This window comes from Penicillium robsamsonii (genome assembly GCF_028829455.1).
Source record: "Penicillium robsamsonii strain IBT 29466 chromosome Unknown utg000001l_segment0_segment0, whole genome shotgun sequence".
Lineage (NCBI taxonomy): Eukaryota > Fungi > Ascomycota > Eurotiomycetes > Eurotiales > Aspergillaceae > Penicillium > Penicillium robsamsonii.
The window spans coordinates 1,262,705-1,280,694 of NW_026643219.1; the positions used below are offsets into that span (position 1 = coordinate 1,262,705).

The following is a 17,990-nucleotide window of genomic DNA, read 5'->3' on the forward strand; positions in this document are numbered from 1 at the left end:
ACCAAGCCCTAATCAGATATGATTGGGGAAAAGTTGACGTCAAAGATGCAGGAACCTCTAGGGCTTGAAGGTCCCATGATTTTATGATGAATAATTCTTGGAAAGTTCAGTCCTATCTGTCCTAGTCAAGTTCGTTGCCCCACGCATTGATCCGCCATTGATTAGCTGCATCTAGTCCCCGATACCGTATATCCCCACTTAGATGGCGTCAAGCTCCAAGCGGAAATGACTGGACCGAGGTGGTCCGTGGATGTCGAGACCTTTTATCTATTAAAGTCCCCCGCCTTCTTCTACCTTTCAACCAAAAACATTCATCATGGCTTCCCTTTCGCTACAGTCTACCTATAAATTGGTCTCGGGCTACGAGATCCCCGTCGTTGGATTTGGAGTGAGTGTATTGGCCCTTGGAGTTGTGATATGCATGACTGACACTTATCCTGGGAATTAGGTTTACCAAACGTATGGCCATTGTATAAAACCCCCGCCACAGATTATGTTGACTTATTCTTGACCAGTCCCTCTGATGTCACCGAGAAAGTGACCCGCAAGGCCATTGAGCTGGGATACCGCCATGTAAGCAGCTACAAAACCCGGCCAGCAAGTGTACCCAGATTTGACCATCCTGTTACAGGTCGACAGCGCCAAAGTGTACGGAAATGAACTGGAAAGTGCCGCCGCCATCCGCGGGTCTGGCCTTGACCGCTCTAAGATCTTCTATACCAGCAAGGTGCCGTCGAAATGCATGGGATACGACAAGGCAAAGAAGGCCATCGAGGAAAGCATCGCTGCGGCAAACCTTGGCTATATTGACCTGTATGGACCTCCTTGTTCCCTGGAAAACAAAGCAGATTAGCGAACTAACCCGGTGGGTATTAGTATGTTGGTTCACGCACCTTATGGCGGTAAGGAGGACCGCCTGGGCACATGGCGCGCACTCGTGGAGGCCCAAAAGGCGGGCCATATCCGCTCCTTGGGTGTGTCCAACTTTGCTATCCAGCACCTCGAGGAGCTGGAGGAGTACATCAAGAGCGGAGCGGGCGGACAAATCACTGTCGGCCAGTACGAAATCCACCCGTGGTGCCCGCGTGACGACATTGCGGAGTGGCTGCAGAAGCGTAACATCGTTGTCGAAGCATACTCTCCTCTCGTGCAAGCGACTCGCATGAAGGAGCCAGTTCTACAGAACCTGGCTAAGAAGCACGGCAAGACTGAGGCTCAGATTTTGATCCGCTGGAGTTTGCAGAAGGTACGTGTACATGACTCGCTTCGTGTGCCCAACAGTGGATAACTAACCTCGTTTACATTAGGGATATGTGCCCCTGCCAAAGTCTGTGACCGAGTCTCGTATTCGAGAGAACGCGCAGGTCTTTGACTTCACATTGTCGGATGAGGACATGGCCAGCCTGAAGCTCAACACGTACGAGCCCGTATGCTGGGATCCCGTCCGTGACTGCAAGATCTAAATGACGTCATTATATTAGTGAAAGCCTAGCGTATGAATTGAATTGAAGAATCAAATTCTAAGCATCCAAATATACACCGAATAGAGACCAATAACCTTGGAATAGACCTTTGTAAGAATGCAGCCCAATTTGGTAATTTGTTGACCTTTCGCGGTCGGCACAACGTATCACCGCCAACCAAAAACAACATCGACACTTCCAAACTTTTCTAGTACAACTCGCCACAGCTCTCCATCCCCATGATCGTACAGGCAGCAGGCGGTCGCTGCCACCGTTGCCTCCACTATGCCGGATGAGCCGCGTCGCATCATCTTGGAGAAATCCAAGACCGTTAAACGCCGGTACCAGCGCAGCAACCAACGATTCCAGTTCACCGCATCCCAGATCGCGCGACTAGATCGCGAGGAGGAGCGAGAAAATAGAGCGAAAAAGCTACGCGAGAAGGAGAAGAAACGCATCGCCAACAAGAAACGGAAAGCCGAGCAAGAGGCGCAAGCCCGTGAGGAGCGGAAGCGTCGCGGCATCCCGGATCCCCATGCAGCCCGCGTCCCGTCGAGTCAGCCGCTGCTGTCAATATTCCTAGGAGCTGGGAAGCGACAGTCACCCGCTGCACCGGAGCCAGCGCCAACGGTTACAGAGATCGAATCACATGATAACACTTCGGAGAGCGTGGGTGGAGATACGGAAGCTGATTCGGATGCCTTTGACGACTTGGACGAGGTATTGAAAAATGACCTATCCGACCTTCAATATGGAGGCGTCCCGAAAGAGCTTGAAGAACAGGATATTGGCACCGCGACCCGGACTGCATTCAAGGACGAGGATGAGTTCTCGGACTGCTCCGCGTTCGACGACGAAGAGGTTTTGAAAAATGCCGAGATGGCTGCTACCACGCGAGCGACTGACGAAGAAACGAAGAACCCTTCTATACCCAAGGAATCATCCTACCTACGACCTCCCCCGGCTGTGCTCACGCTAGAATCATCTTTCGGGGAATCTTTCCAGTACGACCCCGCCGATTTCCTTGAAGCCGAAGCGGCTATTATCAAACAAACGAGTAGTCATACAGCGAGAGACGAGTCTCCATCCAAAGATATCTCCCTTTTACAACCTCTTTTATCTGATCGACCATGCAGTAGACCCACATTGGCGTCTTTGGGAGATTCCTTTCGCGACGAGACTGCGGATTGGATTGAAGAAGCATTTGCACACGGAAGCGGCGACCCTTTTGACGAACTTAATAAAAATCCCTCTTAATGATTCTGAATCTGGTAAATCGCCTCGGCAGTATTTTGTCGCACTTGCGTTGGAGTACGATATACATCTTGTACATCTATGTTGGTAGTCTTGGCGCTGGATCGGGTCCGGACCGACAGTCGGATATCCAGTTCGGATGCCCCAAGGCCTTTTTCGGGAGACTCAAATATCTTTTTGGGGTAGAAGCTGGGATTATTTCCGACGGAATGACCAGAAATGGCCAGGATTGTGTATATTATTGTAGAACGTTATCGGGAATGACGTTACACTTATCATTTGTATAGATCTCCAGGGCTGCCCGCTTTTCTATTCCTGCATTACGTCCTTCATATCTCGTGAATATCCCCAATTTACAATGCCGTTCGTCCAAGCAAACAGCCACCGTCTCTACTATGCTGACTCCCACCCCGCCGGTCCTCCGATAACCGGTCTGACCTTCATCTTCATCCACGGCCTGGGCTCTTCACAAAACTACTACTATCCAGTAATCCCGCACCTCACAAAACTCCACCGCTGCATTACAATTGACACATACGGCGCCGCCCGCTCCCCGTACACCAATGACACAATCACGATCCCCGGCATCGCAGAGGATGTCATCGGTGTGCTAGACACGCTGCGAGTCCACAAGGCTGTCGTAGTCGGCCATTCAATGGGCGGGCTCGTGGTGACAGAGCTAGGTGCGCGGCATCCCAATCGCATACAGGGCGTTGTGGCCATTGGGCCGACGCACCCATCCGATACCTTGGTGACAGTCATGAATAAGAGATCGGAGACTGTCCTTGAGTGTACGTGTTTCCCATTCGAATCTATCTGTTTCTGAGGTTTCTATTCTATTGCGTTACTTGAATTTTCGAATGTGCTAAATTGTTTGAAGCTGGAATCGAATCCATGGCAAATACCATCCCCTTTGGAGCTGTCGGCTCGCGCAGCACCTCGCTTCAAAAGGCTTTCATCCGGGAGTTGATCCTGGGCCAGGATCCTAAGGGCTATGCCGCACTGTGCCGCGCTATTGCGACCGCAAAGCCGGCGGACTATGCTGCTGTCAAGGCGCCGTTCTTGCTTATTGCGGGCGAGGAGGACAAGTCTGCTTCTATGGAGGGATGCCAGCATATCTTTGACCATGTATCGAGTAAGCAGAAGTCTCTTGAGGTATTGAAGGGGGTTGGGCATTGGCATTGTATCGAGGCTGCTGATGAGGTGGGTGAGTTAATTGCCAAGTTCGCGAATGTTGCGAATGCTTGAATGAGCCTCTATTTAGAATGGAATGATGAATATGTCAGTAAATATGTGCAATGCCGCTATCGTCAAATACGCCAAAAAAAAAAAAATTACAAAAAATGCTACTTTAGTGCCGCTGCTCGCTCATGCGCCATCGGTACCAGCCTCGAACTTCACCAACTTGACATCGTAATTGAGCTCAATGGCGGCCTGAGGATCATTCTCGCGCGGCACGAAATCCACAACAAGCGAGTCCTTGACAGCAAACACTGAGTCGTTGTCAAGGTACTTATCTTTGCGGTCGAAGATCTGTGTTGTCAAAGGACGGTAGTTATCATAGGTAGCCTGGACAAGATATTAGCTTCTATCTCAACCCGATATCGAAAACCCCACGCCAAAACTTACAATAATGTGAATGTGAGCAGGGCGGAAAGGATGACGATCCATCAGCTCAAGAAGCTTTCCAGCAGGACCATCGTTAGGAACGGGGTACGGCGTCGGACGCAGGCAGTAGAACGAGTACCTGCCCTCCTCATCCGTCTTGAACTTGCCGCGCAGGTTGAACTCAACCTGTTCGGGATCCTGCTGCTCATACAACCCGTTCGTGGAAGCCTGCCAGACCTCGACCGTCGCACCGACAAGAGGCTGCTTGGTCTGGAAATCCATCACGCGACCATGCATGAATGTCATCTCAGCATCAGCCGGTTTGGTCTTGACGATGTCCTCACCATTCTCACGGTAAGGAGTATCGGCACGGAAGAACGGGCCCAGGATGGCCGTGGCTGTGGGCGCATCCTGCGCTTCTTCAGCGAGAGTGAAGGTGATTTCATCGACGAGGCTGTTGTGCAACAGACGTTAGCTGCTGAGTTCCACTCCCCTGCGAACAAGAGTTCGGCTTACGATTCCAATCCCAGTACATCGCACACCAGCTGTCCCTCGTTCCGCTTATCGTCGCTCATCCGTCCCGCCCAATTGAGCATCTGCACGCCGGCCATCCACTCGTCAACGGTGAGCTCCTCCTCGCGTGCATAGTCGTGCATGTGCCTGATTAGACCGGTCATAAGCTTCCGCATGCGCGGGGTGGTCTTAGGACCCATCGCGTTGATGACATTGTCCGTGAAAGTGGGATCGAAGCGGTGTGTCGCCATTGTTGCGCGCAAATCAGTTTATTGCGATATGTACGAGTGCGAGTCAAAGCTACAGGTGTTTTAACAAGAGAAGAGTATGCGATTATTGAAAATCCTCTAGAGTGTTATATACGCCGGGACTTCTCGTGATCCAGATCCCAGAATATGACGCTTATTCAAGGCTGACCCCGCAAATCCACGCCAATTGCATTGCCATCGGATGTGAAGCGACAAGTCGGTTGGGGGATCGGAAGACGTTGCGCTTCCGATTTCCCCGCAGTCGGGTAGGAGAGCTTGGCGGGTTTGAGGGTTTGGTGAAATGAAAAATGCCTGAGATTTTCCATGTAAATCTCATACAAATAGGATGCAGAGGTGAGTTGTAGAATGTTTGATACCCACAGCATCCGAAGTCTCAACACCTTCAATACGATGTACTTTGTATTTGACTTGAGCCGTCGGGATTGGTCTTTTAGTAAGATAGCATGGCGGGTATACTCCAGGGCCCATCAACATAGGCTGGAGGCTCCGGGGTTACCTAGGGTGAAGTCCGAGGTGGGGGCAACTCAGGATAGAAAGGATTGCATACTGAATATGTAGATCATTGGAAGGAGAATCGGTGGTATTTCCCGTCTGTGTCGGACTGAACAACATCCCGGCTGGATATGATAATCCCTACAGTTGGAGTGTCACATCTCCAGTCAATCTCACCACTCATCGCCGGGCCTTAGGATTCCCTTTCTTCGTGAGATTCTCCGGAAGTTCCTGCAGGACCTCCCCCTTCTCCCAGAGCTTACCCAGCCCGGCCTTGCGTTCGACTACAACATCGAAAAACTCCAGCGAGACGAACTTCTGCTCCTCCTTCTCACCCTGCCCACTCTTCGCAACAGGTATACCCTCACTAAGAATGACCCCGTTCTCACTGCGCCAGAACGGTACCCCTGCTGCCAGCGCTTTGCGTACATCAATATAAATCAGAACCTGCGCATCGCGCCGCATGCCCGAGATAACGCCAGAGTCGCCGGGCTTGGATTTACCCTGCGCGGCATCATCGGTGTGAACAGCAAGCACCGATTCTAATGATGGGCCAGTAGCGAAGTGGATGTGGTTCCGTCCCATACAACGTAATCCACCGGATTGTAGAATCGCAGGCCAGGTCGCGTGGAACGTGCCGTGGACGACGGTATCGGGTAGTTTCGATTCATCGGACAAAGAAAGCGGCTCGAGGAAGGAGGCAGCATCGACGGTCTTGATGCTGTGACCTTGAGTCGCGCGAATTAGAAAGTTCGCCGGGTCGGTGTCTTTCACGGATAATGCTTGGTCGGTGGCTGTTTGCTGGGCTTCGCTCGTGGCAGGCGCGGACTCCAGGACCGATGTCGCGGGCTGGTCTTCACCCACGATGGTGCTGGCATCATGCTCTGCATCGGGGGACGTGACTGGTATTGTTGTTGCTTGGGTTGTGGATTTGGTGGGTTGCGCGGATGGAATGTGAAGGAGGGCGAAGCGCTTTTTATCGGACGAGTCGACGGCGTGTAGAATCTCGGGGAAGGTGACTTTGAGCGATTTGAGTTTCCTCCAATTTAACTAGGCATAGTCAGTATATTGCAGGCCGTTGAGAACAACACAGCTGCATACCACGTCTGGCACGCTCGCATAGCCCTGTGCGTTCATCTTCAGCCCTTCCTTCTCCGCAGCATGTCGCAGAAGTAAGCTTAATGCTTTGGAGACTAGGACATCACGACTTTGGCCTTGACCATGTCCACGTCCTCGCTTATCCTTATTGTCTTTCGGGGCCATATTAACGTATCGAGCTTGAGTGAAAATGTGCGGGGAGTTGTGGAAATAATATTTTGGTGGGGCAATTATAAGCTTAGAGTTGATGCGGCTCTTTAACAGGGGTTTATGAACATGACTCACAGCTATTAGCTGCATCTTTGAAACCGTGCAAGGGTCAAAGGAACCAAATTCTCTTTAATCATTATTCTCACATAAACTGAATTGGGTATAGAATATCGCAGAAAGACAGGCTATGGATTTAGTCCATGGCTCACAAGGGACAATGTAAAATAAGATTACCGATCGCAGATGCAGTTACACTCTGCTACAGGACAGATCTTATGTCGTTTAAACCAGTCACTGGCATGGTTTGCATGGAATCCATGGTTGCAATGAATACAAAACACCACGAATCGCCGCATCACCTCAGTATCATTGGGCTTACGAGAACCCGCCTCGGCATCGGCAGCAATACTGGCGCGTGACATGGGGTCTGGTGAACCAAGCCACAAGGTGCAGACGCCGCAGCGCGGCATATGTCGACCACAACGCGGACACAAAGTCCCAGACATGATTGGGGCTGCCAGTGGGTTCCCGGTGGTGGGATGAACAGTCTCAGCCGTCTTAGTAGATGGGGAGAGCTGAGAGGAAGCATCGTGCTGAGTGAGCGGATTCGTGCAGTAGTTACAAGTGAGGCTGACTTGCTGCGGTGGTGGCGGCACGAGCTTGCGACCATCTGCAGTCACAGCGAACCGACGAGAACTGACGTCAAATCGGGCTCGCTCGAGTTGGAGTTTCCATGAGTTCATTTGCCGCCGGTAGGTCTCACGCCAGGCCTCAAACTGGACAATGTGTTTTTGGTTGTTAACAAACCGCGGCACTGTATGGCTCATTGCTAGCACGGGAGTTTGGACATCATTAAATTTCCCAATATAAGATTGGAACAGACTCATAGCCAAATGACCCAAGCCTGTGAGCACGACTCCTTCAATATTGCCTTGAAGAATTGCTTGGCTTGTAGCATCCTTCAGATACGCTGTTAGTTCGTCATCTGGGAGCCAGCGTAGCGCGACCTCTACGCGATACTTCAGAGGTAGTGTGGTTTCTTTGATAACTGCATTCCAGTCGCCTTTGCTCACAAGGGCTAGGATCGCCCGAGCGTATGGATCGGAGAGCTCCTTCGCAATTTCCGCACAGGTTTCCTCCCAGTCTGTGTCATTGTCCCCCTTGGAGGCACCGGCGATTGCCATGGCCAGTAATTTATGAGCTTGCGTGGGGTTGTTGCTTCGTAGCCCAAGGTAAGCCAGCTTAGGCTCATCTTGGAAGACAGCCAGTGCAGCAGCTTTAGTATGCTGGTCTTCACCAGATAGAGTTTTCACTGACTCCTCCAGCTCACGGTAGGATTGCGTTGCACCACAGAGACGAAGACAGAGTCGGCGATGATCGGGGTAAGCTGTATCGCAACCTTTTGTCTCGGGGAGGTCCAACTGAATTGCCAAAGTTGCCACTGCATCCGCAACTGATTTAGCATCGGCCCTCTTAGCGCTAATACAACGTTGTTCGAAACCATTGCCTATTCTTGGTCAGTTTTGAAAAATATTTGAAACTCAAGTGAAGAAACAAACCTAGGTCATTATTCCAAACATTGCTCACGCCTAGATAATTCAGGTCCAAGCCATTGACAACCATTGACGTCCCAGAAGACTCGGTTCGAGCTCCTAGAAAATGTATTAGATAGGTGTCTGCCACCCGAAGGAATAAATGGAAAACTCACGTTCAGTCCAGCTCCAGAAATCCTGTAGAGCTTGATCATCAGAGGTTACCTTTCGGTTTCGAACCTCATCAAACAAATAACCCTCTTTGCAACGTGACTGGTTGATTGTGCATAGGGTGAGCGCTTCTTTGGCAGTAAGAGGAACACCCATCGCCCCAAGAGCCGTGGCGCGCTCCCGGTTCTCATGGCTGGGGACAGGCTCGCAATCAGGATTCTTTGACACGAACAGCTGACCATTTGAGTTTGCCCCATGCTCCTGCGAAGTCGAGCAAACGCGTGACCTGATGTTTCCGATTAGATCTGAGATGGGTGAAATATGCTCAGACAGTGGGTGAATCGATCGCACATCTGAGTCACTCGACGAGATACCGCAGGCCAATACACTGCGTGAAGATAGATCAATTGGTGCGCACGGGGGTCGCGCGGTGATGATCTGGGGCTGTCCATTGCCGTCGAGTGCGATAGCACTTGGTTGAGGAGACAAGCTGAGATTCAGGGAATCGAATGAAACAACCCGGTCTTTCTCTTTGTAACCACGAGTCGGAGTATCAAAAGGTACGCAAACATCCCGCACGTGCTTGGTGTATACCGATTCTGGGTAATTTCTGGAAGATCCCTGACCAAGAGTCTCGTCTATCGAAGAGCGATACTCCTCCGGCAAGTAGTCCTTGGCAATGTCATAATTCTTGAAATGGCCGCTGCTGGACAGCGCAGCGAGACTGCCTCGGTTCGTCCTTGAGAAGCGCAAGCTCCAGATGGAGGACTTGGGATGGAAAACATTCTTGAGTTCCAAAGCAGGCGTCGCTTGACCTGTCTCTGCGGCGCCGGCAGAAGAGCCCATCGATGGTGATGCCAGTCGAGATCCAACGCGACGGTCCCACACGCAGATGGTGCTTTCATTTGATGGAATGCAAGATGCAATATAGTTCTCATCAAGCCAATCAATAGCCAGATTGTGGACACACCGAGTGGGAAATTGTAATGACGGATTGCCAGGCCCCTCTTAGATAAAATCAGCGCTTTGCTTTTGTAGATATGAGGCCAAGAAAGACAAACCTCTTAGATCATAGATCCGAACAAATTGGCCTTTAACACCCGTTACGATCGTATCAGGCTGGTCTCGGAAAAACTTGATACTGGTGATGGGTTCTGAGCTGGCGAGCTTCCGCAAGGGCTCAGTAAATCCCTTACTTCCACCAGCGGGACTGAGTCGTTGGTTGACATCCCAAATGTTCAAGCAAAAGTCGTTCCGAACGCGATCGAGGCCCGATGCTACGAGACCGTGTGCACTAAATGCAACTGCATTGCAGTACCGCTGATTGCGGACTGGGAATGAAAGAGACTCCTTGGCATCCCCATCGAGGCGTAGGATGGTGGCCTCCCCAGACGACTGACCCACGGCGATCAGGTTCTCATTTGAAGCAGACCAGTCGAATGCGCGGAACCCAGGCACGTTGGTCAGGGTGGAGAGAACTTCATGGCGTAAATGCTTGCCGTCAAACCCGGTCACCCTACACAGACGAAATGATTTCCCCGTGACGTCGACAGACAGGAAGCGTTGTTCAGTGGCCGACGAGGTCGGGGACCAGCGAATGGCAGACTCCATGCTGGTCCTTTTACTAAGCTTGGTTCAGTAATTGACTCAGTGGCATGAGTAGATCCAGACTGCCAGATACACGAATTCACGTGAACAATGGGAGTAAATCAAATCAAAGCGATCTGAGAGGGCCGTGGTGATGGTGATCAACGAAGACGCTCATTGGTTGGCGCCAATCTGGGGACGGGCCGATAAATCCGCCGATATCTTTTTTCTTATCGTTTTTGCTGTAGCTTCGACATCTTTTTTCTTCTTTCCTTTTCTGTTAGACCAACAATCATGTCTACAGACACTCGAAGCCAGCGCGATCAGGCAGCCCCCTCAAAGAGGAAGACCCGGGATGGCTCAGAGGATGCCCCCCGGCCCGCAAAAAGATGCACCGCAAGGCAGACAAAGCAGATGACCAAGGTCAATTCGTGGACTTCGGCAGCAAAGGCGATGCACCGAAGCCTAAAGTGACACGGAAATTTAAGGACAAATTTGCTCCCAAACCTGAAAAGGAATACCCATCGATCAACGATCTCAAAAGGCGAATTCGCGATGTGAAACGACTACTCAACAAAATGGACTTGTCTGCCGATGCTCGCATCTTGCAGGAGCGTGCGCTGGCTGGATATGAGCAAGATCTTGCAGATGAAACCACACGCAGAGAACGGTCATCATTGATCAAGAAATATCACTTCGTCCGATTCCTTGGTATGTGGCCCACAAGTCTGAATGGTCCTGGACTCTCGCTAACGTACTTTGTTTTTGAATAGACCGCAAAACTGCTACGAAGGAACTCAACCGACTTACTCGCCGTGAGAAGGAAGAAGATCTGGATTCGAAACAGAAGGCTCGTCTTGCAGCAAAAATCCACACCTGCCAGGTGAACCTCAACTATTCGATCTACTATCCTCTCACCGAGAAATACATTTCAATCTACCCCAGTGGAAAACCTGATGCAACGGATCCAAAGTCAGAATTGCAAACGGAGGAAACCAAATCCAATGATACCAAACCCCCGTTGTGGCCTGTCGTCGAGAAGTGTATGGAAGAAAAGACACTGGACCTTCTTCGTAATGGAAAGTTGCACATCAACGCCAATGGAGAGAAAATCCAAACTTTGTCATCTGGCACAACTACCGCTACAGATAACCAGAAAGAGAAGAACAAGAAGAAAGAGACCAAGGCTGCTACCCAAAAGGACAAGCATGTTTCCAAAGATGACAAGAATAGCAACAAGAAGGAGAAGCATGCACGCACTGAGCGGGCCTCCAAGAAAGACGAGGCTCCACAACAAGCCAATGAGGAGGACCAAGATGATAGCGATGGTGGTTTCTTTGAGTAACCAGTTCATAAGTTTGATGCAGAATTGGTTTATGTCTTATTTGTCTTGATATCCACACTAGCATTCTATACATTCTATTCCAATACAGCCAAGTGACACCCAAAAAGCTTCACCAAATATTGACCGGCTTCTCCACCTACATACCCTAATGCCTGTGATTATGCCTATAGACTGATGCTGTGGCTTGTCTGGGTTTTTGGGTAGAACCGAACGAATATTTTTTGGCTACATAGGGACCAATTGTTATATATATGAATGGCCGTTCAATGAAGTTGTAATGGCTCCATAGATAAAGTGAGTAAACTATGAGGTATAACTATCACACCGTTCACTGTAGTTTCACTATATAGTTATGTACCGATCTACTCTATTGACACTTTCTCCTATCATCAACCCTGCTTTTGAACCTTTATATTGCTACTCCTGCCATCCTCTACCATCCCAACTTTCATACCGCATTGATCTAGCTTCAGGGTCAATGCCTCAAAGACTTAAATTGACACTGACTCTGTAAGCTGCGAACAACGGATCAACACCTAGAACTTCTTTGCTGCCCATATATGACTTCACTCCCTTCTCTGCTTTGCATCACTGTTGTATCTTTTCATATATCCGGCGTTTCCACATTGTTTCATAACCTCTTTATCATCCATTTATCTACTTTGCTTCTCTTGTCACAAATTGGTGAACAGGTAAGATGTCTTGCTAAATGTTTGACCATCTTGATACTTCAATTTCTACTTCATATTCGCTTCACATATTGTATCTTACATCAAACTGCGACTTCATGTTCACTGACTCCTGTATCTATGACCCAGACTTCTTCATATTTCGAACTTCCGCAACAATCCAAACTTCCGTATTTAACTACCATCTCTTCTCAAAGGTCAAGTATATCTTTGTTCTTATCACGGTGGTCAGTCATACAGTCATACATCTACTCACCTGAGCTTTCATTGATCAATTAGGGAATCATAAACCAACCACCTTTTGCCTCAATATCATTTCGATCGACCAGATATACCTCTAATCATTTGAGCTCTTAACTAACCGAGCGCGGATTTAGAATTCTCAAATCAACTCCACATTCTCTTAACCCAGGGCAAGAAAGATGCCTGCGACCAAAGCCAAAGAAGCCAGAATGGCTTGCAGTCCCTCAGAGGAGGCAACCTTCATGAAGCAGCAGGGACGTCTTCGAGATTACTGCACCACCACACTCGCAGATCACCTGAAAGCAAGCTCTGACATTGTTTGGACATCTAAAGATGGTCAGGGAAAGCAGCCTGACACGAAGGAAGAAGAGGATAGGCTCAAACTGGTCCTGGACGTTGAATTCAACGAAGAAACGGGCCAGCCAACCTTACCTCCATCAAACAACCGACTCTCAGATGAGCTGGTTTATCTGGTGACCAAGCTTGTGCCCCCCCGCGAACGAGGACGACAATATCCATATGACTTCGACAGCATGGGCAATATCAACCCTCACCGCGTGTCTTCGGGACCCGCTCCAATTATCTGGGCTCATGGTCTACCATTCTTCCCTGTATACAAAGGGTATTACATCCTCTGTGGACGCGAACACGTCGGGTGTATTGGCTGGTTGCTCCGTGAGAAAACTAGAGAGATCATGCAAGCGAACCCGATCTGGTCTATCGGGGCGATCATTGCACCTGATTCTGCTGTGAATCTTCCTCATACCATCACTCGTCAGATCACATTGCACAAACCTCAGGGTATCGAGAAAGATGCGAGATACAGGGGCAAGCCCGAGGTTCGCGATGTTGTGGCGCATGAGCACCATCTGTGCGCGGTTGTTCCGAATCCAGATACCAATGAGATTGAGATATGCCAGCTGTGGAGAGCCTGGGGTTACAACGTTCGTTGCGGACCCATGAAAGATGGCGTGAAACCAACTGTCATGCCAAAGGAGTTCTTCGCCAAGCATGGTATCAAAGATATCAACTATGCCTCTCTCGATAGAACATACGCCAACCAGATGCTGGAGGAGGATGAAGAGTCAGATGGTGACATTGAGGTTGAAGATCCCACCGGAACGAGCGATGAAGGTGCTAGCAGTAGCAATCAGCCCATCACGACTCAGTCTAGGTCCAAATTGAATGTGGGTATGGACATTGACTGCCCAGCGAAGGTTCCAGCGCAGGCTCAGGAACAAGCTCTAGAGCAGTCCCCAATGCAAAGCTCCGAGCAGGCTCTAGCGAAGGACACGGAAGAGGTCATGGAAGATATCACGAAAGATACCCCAAAGGAGATCTCAAAAAAGGCCACGGAAACGGTCACGGAAAATGTCACCAAAGGTCCCATGGAACGGGCCACCGAAGAGACCGCCAAAAAGCTCGAAACCGCCGCCTCAAACCTGGAGAAGAAGCAACCTGTCGCCCCCAGCAGCATTGGGAGAACCGTGCTCGATTTGGGCATGGATATTGGAGATCCAACCAAGGGATTCATTGACAAGCCCAACCCCGCGCAGATCAGAATTCCTGCTATCTCTTCTGCGGATGCCACGATTCAAGCACCTGCAATTATCCAACCAACCGAGATGAAGCTGATGACTATGCATCCTCAAATCGAGCAGGCAGTGACTGATGCATCCGCCGAGAACACTCACATCACTGACCCACTCAACATGGCGCAAATCGTATCCGAACAGCCCAGTACGGAGCAGTTGGACTATGCAGCAGCTTGTGGCTTGTCAGAGGATCTGAAGCTTGCTGAAGATCATGCATCTCAGTCGATAGCTGATGAAACCAAGATCGACAAGAGGACTGTTGTCGATAAATGTCGGGCAGCAGAGGGAGTTCCTACGTGATACGAGGGAGAGTTCAAAACCGAAAAACCAAAAAAAAAGGTGAAAATGGACCAGAAACGAGATTGACTATAGCTTTATGGGATATCAGGAGGTGATGTATCCCAGGGGCTGATTTTATCATGGAAACTCAGGATTTATGGCATTAGAGGGCTGTGCCTTTTATTTTCGTGTTTTCTCTCGCGATGTTACTTTTTCTTTCTTGTCAGTGACACGCGGTTCATAGCGCTTTGTGCTTACAATATTCTTACTGCTGGCGTTTGTGCCATGAAAGGAAGACTACTAGCTTTCTTTGATAATCTTGTCATTCCGGCTGTTACAAGATGCAAGATAATCGGGTTTAAAAGGTGCAATGGTGTCACTTGGGAGCACATAACCATGACTCGAGAACACTTTCTTGGAAAAGTTTGAAAGTCCCATGCTAATGATGATAGACAGGAACAAGCACCAAATGGAGCTCTGAGTACTGATTTGGGTTGTCGAACTGCGTCCGTATACTTCAGTCTTGAAGATATCAATTCGAAGTAAAGTGTCATAAAAGCAGCCCGGAAGGCGGCATGAATTTCAAATTGAATAGCCCAGGAAAGACAAACTATGGAGTAAAGGAAATAAAAGCGCCGTCTCGCCGGTAACCCTTCTAGATACGTATGCTAGAGCTAACATCTTGATTTCGTAAAAGATGTGAACATGTAAAAAGCTCATAGAACATGCAGGAAGGAAAGCCCATTCTTGAATTTGGCGCCGGAGCTAAACATGAGGAGGTGAACGGGGTGGATGTGACGATAGGCGGCAGAAAGATATGAAGAGAGAGAGAAGGGGCCAGAAAACAAATCAAACGCGAAAGCAACTGTGTTGTATTGGGGATTTGTTGTCCCAGAAAAAGGAAAATCATATCGTGCGTAATTCATAGTAAATTGAAAATGATCATTGGATATGATCTTTGATTTCAAGTGGATGCCCATTTGATAGCGCTCCTGCGCCAGTAGAGTCGAGTAGCGTCTTGCGTCTAGCGCGTTGGGTGTTCCCAGAACACACCGAGTAGGAAAACGCCGTACAACTCAAGATCGATTTATCTCACATGACAGTACAGCTGCTACCGCTCTGGGCTCGCCTGCGTCTCCCACCAAGAGCAGAGATAGCGCCTACGCCATAAGCATCGTTGTCATCTTCGTCTGCATTGTAAAGACGCTCAGCTTCACGGGCACGACGTCGGCGTCGGCGAGCACCAGCACCAGCGGCGCCAGCCTCCTCAGTGGCGACCATGTAGTCGGCCCATTTCCGGTCCAGCCGGGATGCAGAAGCGAGATCGCCGCGAAGGACACGTTTCGTGTGTTCATCGACGGTCATCTGCCAGCCATAGAAACATTTGAGCTGGATGATTTCATTGGGATAGGTTGGCGCTGGCGATGGCGAAGGCGAGGAGGCTGGAGTGATAAAGGTACTTGTCGCCGGGGAGGAGCCGGAATCTGACGTTTGTGTTACCGTCACCACCGTTGAAACGGGTTTGCGGGAGGCACGTGGGATGTATGCGTTGCTGGAGAGGACTTCCCTGACCCCTGCCCAGGTGACGTTGGCGCAGTCGAATATCATGAGTCGCAGCCCAATTTGCGGAAGATCGTCGCTGTACCCGCGGCGGCGAATGCGGAAGCTGGCTTCCATCAGGGTCAGATCTGAGACTCTGGTGTTGTCCATTTCGACGGATCGGAGTTTCGGACAACTCTTCATCACTTGGAGCATTCCGGTGTCGCTGAGACGCTCGCAGAAGCTGATGTTCAAGTGCTCCAAGCTTTGGGCACATGGGGATTTGGCCAGCTCCACCAGGGTGCTGTTTGTCAAGTTCTCCAAGTCCTCCAGATCCAAATGAGACAAGTTTGGCGTCGTGCGAATGACGTCCATGACGGATTCATCGGTCAGTTCAGAGCACTGAGAAACTTGCAGGCCCTCCAATTCTGGAACGTTATAGGCTAGGCTTTTGAATCCATCGTCGCTCACTTCAGGGCAATGGTGCAAATCCAAATGACGGAATCTTCGAGGTGGAACGATAGGCCGATCGGTTAAGATATCCATATCGGGGTTCTCGCCGTGGATCAGCACCTTCAGGCTATGATCGGTCAGGTCGGTACGACTCATGATCAAACGGTCCAAAGTATTGCGCTCGAATAAAGCCAAAGTGAACTTCTCATCTTTGAACCCACGGATTTCGCTGGCCCGGAGATCCTTCAACCGCTCACAGGACTGGACAATCCGAAGAAGACCGGTGGTATCAACGTTATTGCACCAAGAAACATTCAATGTCTCAAGTTGCAGACAAGACCGCGCAATGACCTTCATCGCCGAGTTCGTGACACTCGACAGACCCGAGAGATTGATGTATTCCAAACGGGGATTCCGAAGGAGGAAAGAGTAGATGGATGCCCTGTCAATACGACAACCCTCAAGCGAAAAGTTGACGACATTCCGACACAGATCCGAGATGCGTTCTCCGTCCGTGGACCATTTATCACGCATCTGGATGCAGCCTCTGAGATTGAGGTCCCGGACAAATGGACCACCGGAAGTGATAAGCTTGACCAAAATATCGCTCGGGATCTTAGAGTAGTACTCGGTCGCATCAACCTTGGACCATAATTGTCCGTCGTAGCACATCTCATTCCACGCTTTGGACACCGCAGAACAGCGGATAATTTCCTGTGGGGTGAGATGCTGAAAGATCTCCATCTTAATCTCTCGTGGCATATCGCCCCAAAAGTCAAAAGATCTGGTCGGCTGGATTTCTGGGACGATCTCCCCCTCCACCTTTACTCCCACCGGTGTCGCGGTGCGTGGCGACCCATTCGATGCCCGTACATCAAAAGGCAAAGGCACGGTGCGGGGCGTAGTGAAACCAGGGCCATCGGTGTCCATCAAACGGATGCGAGCGTTGGTACCGCGGGGCTCGGTAGGAGAACTAGAACATCCGGGGGTAGCAGGTCGAGGATTGAGGCCACCATAGAGCTGGGAGGAACTTCCATTTCCTAGACAAGGCGAGTATGAAGTCGTCGATAACGAAACACAAGAGAGAGAGGCCTTGTTGTCTCGGCGGTAACTATTCGTTGATGAGGATCGTCCGCGTCTGGTCAGAGTCGGGCTGGACGACATTCGTTGGAGATTCTGCAGTAACTTCTGACGACCCTTGAGTTTTGGCGGTTGCTCTAATGGGATCTGACCTGCCGAATTGGGTGGGCTGTTCGGAGAGATACTTCCCGGCGAGGGTAGGATCTCATCGGATATTTGGGAGGCCATTCTGACAACTTGGTTCAGTCTGTAGCACGTATTCTCTGGGCCAATCCTCTCTTGTCACGTCTTCCGGGGGGATGTTCGGTATGGCACGGAGTATCACAGGGTTCACGGCGGAGGATAACGAAGGAGGACAGTGGAAACAGATAGAGCGACGGGCGCGCAGTCACCGAAAGGTCTTAGACAAGCATAGCGTTATCGATTACCGGTCTTTTGGATGTCAGCCAGAGAAACAGAGAGAAAAGGAAATCAGAAGGTGAGTGGGGAAAATCACGTTGTCTGTATTGTTTCGGGGCCCACGACCAACGAACCGTGGAACAGGCCTCTCAACGGCACCGTGCCGAGTGA

The 17,990-nt window shown here is 50.2% G+C and overlaps 9 protein-coding genes across 9 annotated transcripts; 5 read left to right on the forward strand and 4 right to left on the reverse strand.

Moving 5' to 3' along the window:
* Positions 1-316: 316 nt before the first annotated feature.
* On the forward strand, positions 317-1,463 carry N7447_000515 (aldo/keto reductase; the record flags this gene model as incomplete). The annotated part of the gene is made up of 6 exons (XM_057224791.1): positions 317-388; positions 449-459; positions 516-573; positions 632-813; positions 877-1,246; positions 1,308-1,463. The coding sequence occupies 6 exons, from the start codon at positions 317-319 to the stop codon at positions 1,461-1,463; spliced, it is 849 nt and encodes a 282-aa protein (XP_057088807.1).
* Positions 1,464-1,748: 285 nt separating this feature from the next.
* On the forward strand, positions 1,749-2,720 carry N7447_000516 (uncharacterized protein; the record flags this gene model as incomplete). The annotated part of the gene is made up of 1 exon (XM_057224792.1): positions 1,749-2,720. The coding sequence occupies one exon, from the start codon at positions 1,749-1,751 to the stop codon at positions 2,718-2,720; it is 972 nt and encodes a 323-aa protein (XP_057088808.1).
* Positions 2,721-3,075: 355 nt separating this feature from the next.
* On the forward strand, positions 3,076-3,965 carry N7447_000517 (alpha/beta fold hydrolase; the record flags this gene model as incomplete). The annotated part of the gene is made up of 2 exons (XM_057224793.1): positions 3,076-3,508; positions 3,598-3,965. The coding sequence occupies 2 exons, from the start codon at positions 3,076-3,078 to the stop codon at positions 3,963-3,965; spliced, it is 801 nt and encodes a 266-aa protein (XP_057088809.1).
* A 120-nt stretch (positions 3,966-4,085) lies between these two features.
* N7447_000518 (intradiol ring-cleavage dioxygenase) lies at positions 4,086-5,089 on the reverse strand (the record flags this gene model as incomplete). Its single annotated transcript, XM_057224794.1, has 3 exons — positions 4,086-4,286; positions 4,347-4,779; positions 4,842-5,089. The coding sequence occupies 3 exons, from the start codon at positions 5,087-5,089 to the stop codon at positions 4,086-4,088; spliced, it is 882 nt and encodes a 293-aa protein (XP_057088810.1).
* A 690-nt stretch (positions 5,090-5,779) lies between these two features.
* On the reverse strand, positions 5,780-6,862 carry N7447_000519 (tRNA 2'-phosphotransferase; the record flags this gene model as incomplete). Its single annotated transcript, XM_057224795.1, has 2 exons — positions 5,780-6,649; positions 6,701-6,862. The coding sequence occupies 2 exons, from the start codon at positions 6,860-6,862 to the stop codon at positions 5,780-5,782; spliced, it is 1,032 nt and encodes a 343-aa protein (XP_057088811.1).
* A 275-nt stretch (positions 6,863-7,137) lies between these two features.
* Positions 7,138-10,221, reverse strand: N7447_000520 (uncharacterized protein; the record flags this gene model as incomplete). The annotated part of the gene is made up of 4 exons (XM_057224796.1): positions 7,138-8,414; positions 8,467-8,559; positions 8,616-9,617; positions 9,672-10,221. 4 exons carry the CDS (start codon positions 10,219-10,221, stop codon positions 7,138-7,140), a joined length of 2,922 nt encoding a protein of 973 aa, XP_057088812.1.
* Positions 10,222-10,586: 365 nt separating this feature from the next.
* On the forward strand, positions 10,587-11,542 carry N7447_000521 (Efg1 domain-containing protein; the record flags this gene model as incomplete). The annotated part of the gene is made up of 2 exons (XM_057224797.1): positions 10,587-10,908; positions 10,971-11,542. 2 exons carry the CDS (start codon positions 10,587-10,589, stop codon positions 11,540-11,542), a joined length of 894 nt encoding a protein of 297 aa, XP_057088813.1.
* A 1,111-nt stretch (positions 11,543-12,653) lies between these two features.
* Positions 12,654-14,369, forward strand: N7447_000522 (uncharacterized protein; the record flags this gene model as incomplete). The annotated part of the gene is made up of 1 exon (XM_057224798.1): positions 12,654-14,369. One exon carries the CDS (start codon positions 12,654-12,656, stop codon positions 14,367-14,369), a length of 1,716 nt encoding a protein of 571 aa, XP_057088814.1.
* A 1,071-nt stretch (positions 14,370-15,440) lies between these two features.
* N7447_000523 (F-box domain protein) lies at positions 15,441-17,648 on the reverse strand (the record flags this gene model as incomplete). The annotated part of the gene is made up of 1 exon (XM_057224799.1): positions 15,441-17,648. One exon carries the CDS (start codon positions 17,646-17,648, stop codon positions 15,441-15,443), a length of 2,208 nt encoding a protein of 735 aa, XP_057088815.1.
* Positions 17,649-17,990: the final 342 nt, after the last annotated feature.